Below are 2,050 nucleotides of genomic sequence, written 5' to 3' on the forward strand. Positions count from 1 at the left end.
ACAGCCCTCGCTTAGCCAAATGAACTCGGCAAATGAGCTGCTCACTCTTGCTTTCCATACTTCCCCTTGGCGAAGGCGGACTTCCTAACAGCGATGATCACATCAAGCAAAGCCAGTGAAAAATCGTAAGCTAGCTGAGGACATGTTCCCTCTCGGCGATTCTAATGCAGTCATGTGTGCAGGGATCCTCGTGGCAGGCTCAGGCGTATTGCGAACGACGACAACACTTGTCTGCGAGATCTCGAGTCCGCTCGTCCGGCGATGGTGGTTCGTTCCCAAGACACGTTGCGGCAACCCGGCACGGGGCCTGAGAAGGTGGAGATGACGTAATTCGCCATCGCTTTCCTTGCTTCATCGGTTTCATTTCTCGATAGGAAGATTTGCTCCAGTGGTGTCTGGTACTGGATCCCACGGTATCGTCATCATCTCCGTATTCAGCCTCAGATCAGGTTCCGCAAGCCACAAGACGGTTTAGCGTGGATCTATCTGCAACAGTCTGCAACGGTGCTTCCGCGAAGATGATACGGGAATCACTGTCATGTGACGACGTTGGGCAGTAGGCAAACCGAATGGAAACCGGTATCGGGACGAACAAATCGTTATGCAACGCGGAAAAGGCAAAGCATATCTACAGCTGCAGGCGATAACAGTCATTGCTGCATAGGACCGTTCTCACCTGTCTAACAAGCCTCGGTCAGCTGATCGATGCGGCTCTGCATTACTTCGCGAGCGCGAGCCTAAGTGGTATACGCGATGGCTCATTCTCGCCGCCTTTGACTGATGCATGGGATCTAAGCACCGCTCAGGCATCGCATAATTTGCCCTTCATGGGTGGCTCTCGACGAGCACAGACAAGAAGACCTTTGATAAGCAGCACCACATAAGTATGGCGAGTCAAATCGCCAGGTGAACGGAAACCCACATGCACGCCCTGCCGCCGCAGATGGAGGTTAAACAGCAAGTATGCCACACAGCGCCCGCTCAACGTCGTTACCTTTCTGGCCCTAAGAGAAAATCATCAAAGCTCACATATCGGAGTAGACCGCATGTACATTCGCCGCTGTAACGCTTTCGGCACGTTGATCTCTCATCTCTGTACAATAGTCGAAGATATCTGAAGCCCGGTGGTCCGATGGAATGCGAGTCGCTCCAAATAGGTGGGATGTTAGCGCGGATGGCGTAGCCGACGTAGTGAGAATGAGAATATTATTCAATGTAGGTAACATGCGAGCATAATTTCTAAGGGTATACACCGAATAAGCACGGCAGAGTCCACCTATGAGCATGCATCGGAGCTTCTGGTAATTGGGGAGAGCATTGTCAACATCTAGGCTGTTGTCAGCAATAATTCCGCCTGCACAGAAAGCTGAATGTCCCCAGAACAGCCAGTCACTTGTAAAGCCCGCTTCAGCGGTCACTTGGATGAACTTGACGGTATTTCAGCTTGCTTGTCGCGCCATTCTAATAGGGGCGAGTGTTTGTCGCATATGTGCGTCATCCCTGGAATAGATAAAGGCATTGGTGCGAGTCAAACTTGTGACGGTAGCTCATCATGGCCCTTAAGTACCAGGTGTGGCTCAGAGAGGACGTCGATGGGGCTGCTACAGGCTGCTACGCGACGGGGGACTGATGTATGTTCTCACGCCACTGGTTTTTCTCCTTGACTCCGATCCGACCTCGAGTCCCCGAATCTATGCATAATTGTTTAAGGAACTCCGGGCACGATATACTATGATAAATGACGCGCTCTTGAAGGGAGAAACGTTGGCCGTACGACTTGCGGGGCGATAGGGACTCAACGTGAACTGAGCGCCTTCAAGGGCTGCCATTTTCTGGTCGTCAATGTTTCATCAGGGGTTCCGCGCAATCTCTGTGAGCACTGAATCCTCCATCCATGATTTGCCTCGACTTTATCTTATATCGATAACACGGTAGAGCCGAGACCGACGGTCTCCTGCGCGTCATAAGGAGGAAATTGGGAGGGAAGATATGGAAAGCAAGAGTGAGCAGCTCATTTGCCGAGTTCATTTGGCTAAGCGAGGGCTGTGCT

The 2,050-nt window shown here is 51.7% G+C and overlaps 1 protein-coding gene across 1 annotated transcript; it reads left to right on the plus strand.

Moving 5' to 3' along the window:
- Positions 1–93: 93 nt before the first annotated feature.
- On the plus strand, positions 94–330 carry PUNSTDRAFT_139754 (uncharacterized protein; the record flags this gene model as incomplete). The annotated part of the gene is made up of 2 exons (XM_007389483.1): positions 94–125; positions 183–330. 2 exons carry the CDS (start codon positions 94–96, stop codon positions 328–330), a joined length of 180 nt encoding a protein of 59 aa, XP_007389545.1.
- Between the last annotated feature and the right edge of the window lie 1,720 nt (positions 331–2,050).

Source organism: Punctularia strigosozonata, assembly GCF_000264995.1.
Source record: "Punctularia strigosozonata HHB-11173 SS5 unplaced genomic scaffold PUNSTscaffold_190, whole genome shotgun sequence".
In the NCBI taxonomy this organism is placed as follows: Eukaryota; Fungi; Basidiomycota; class Agaricomycetes; order Corticiales; family Punctulariaceae; genus Punctularia; species Punctularia strigosozonata.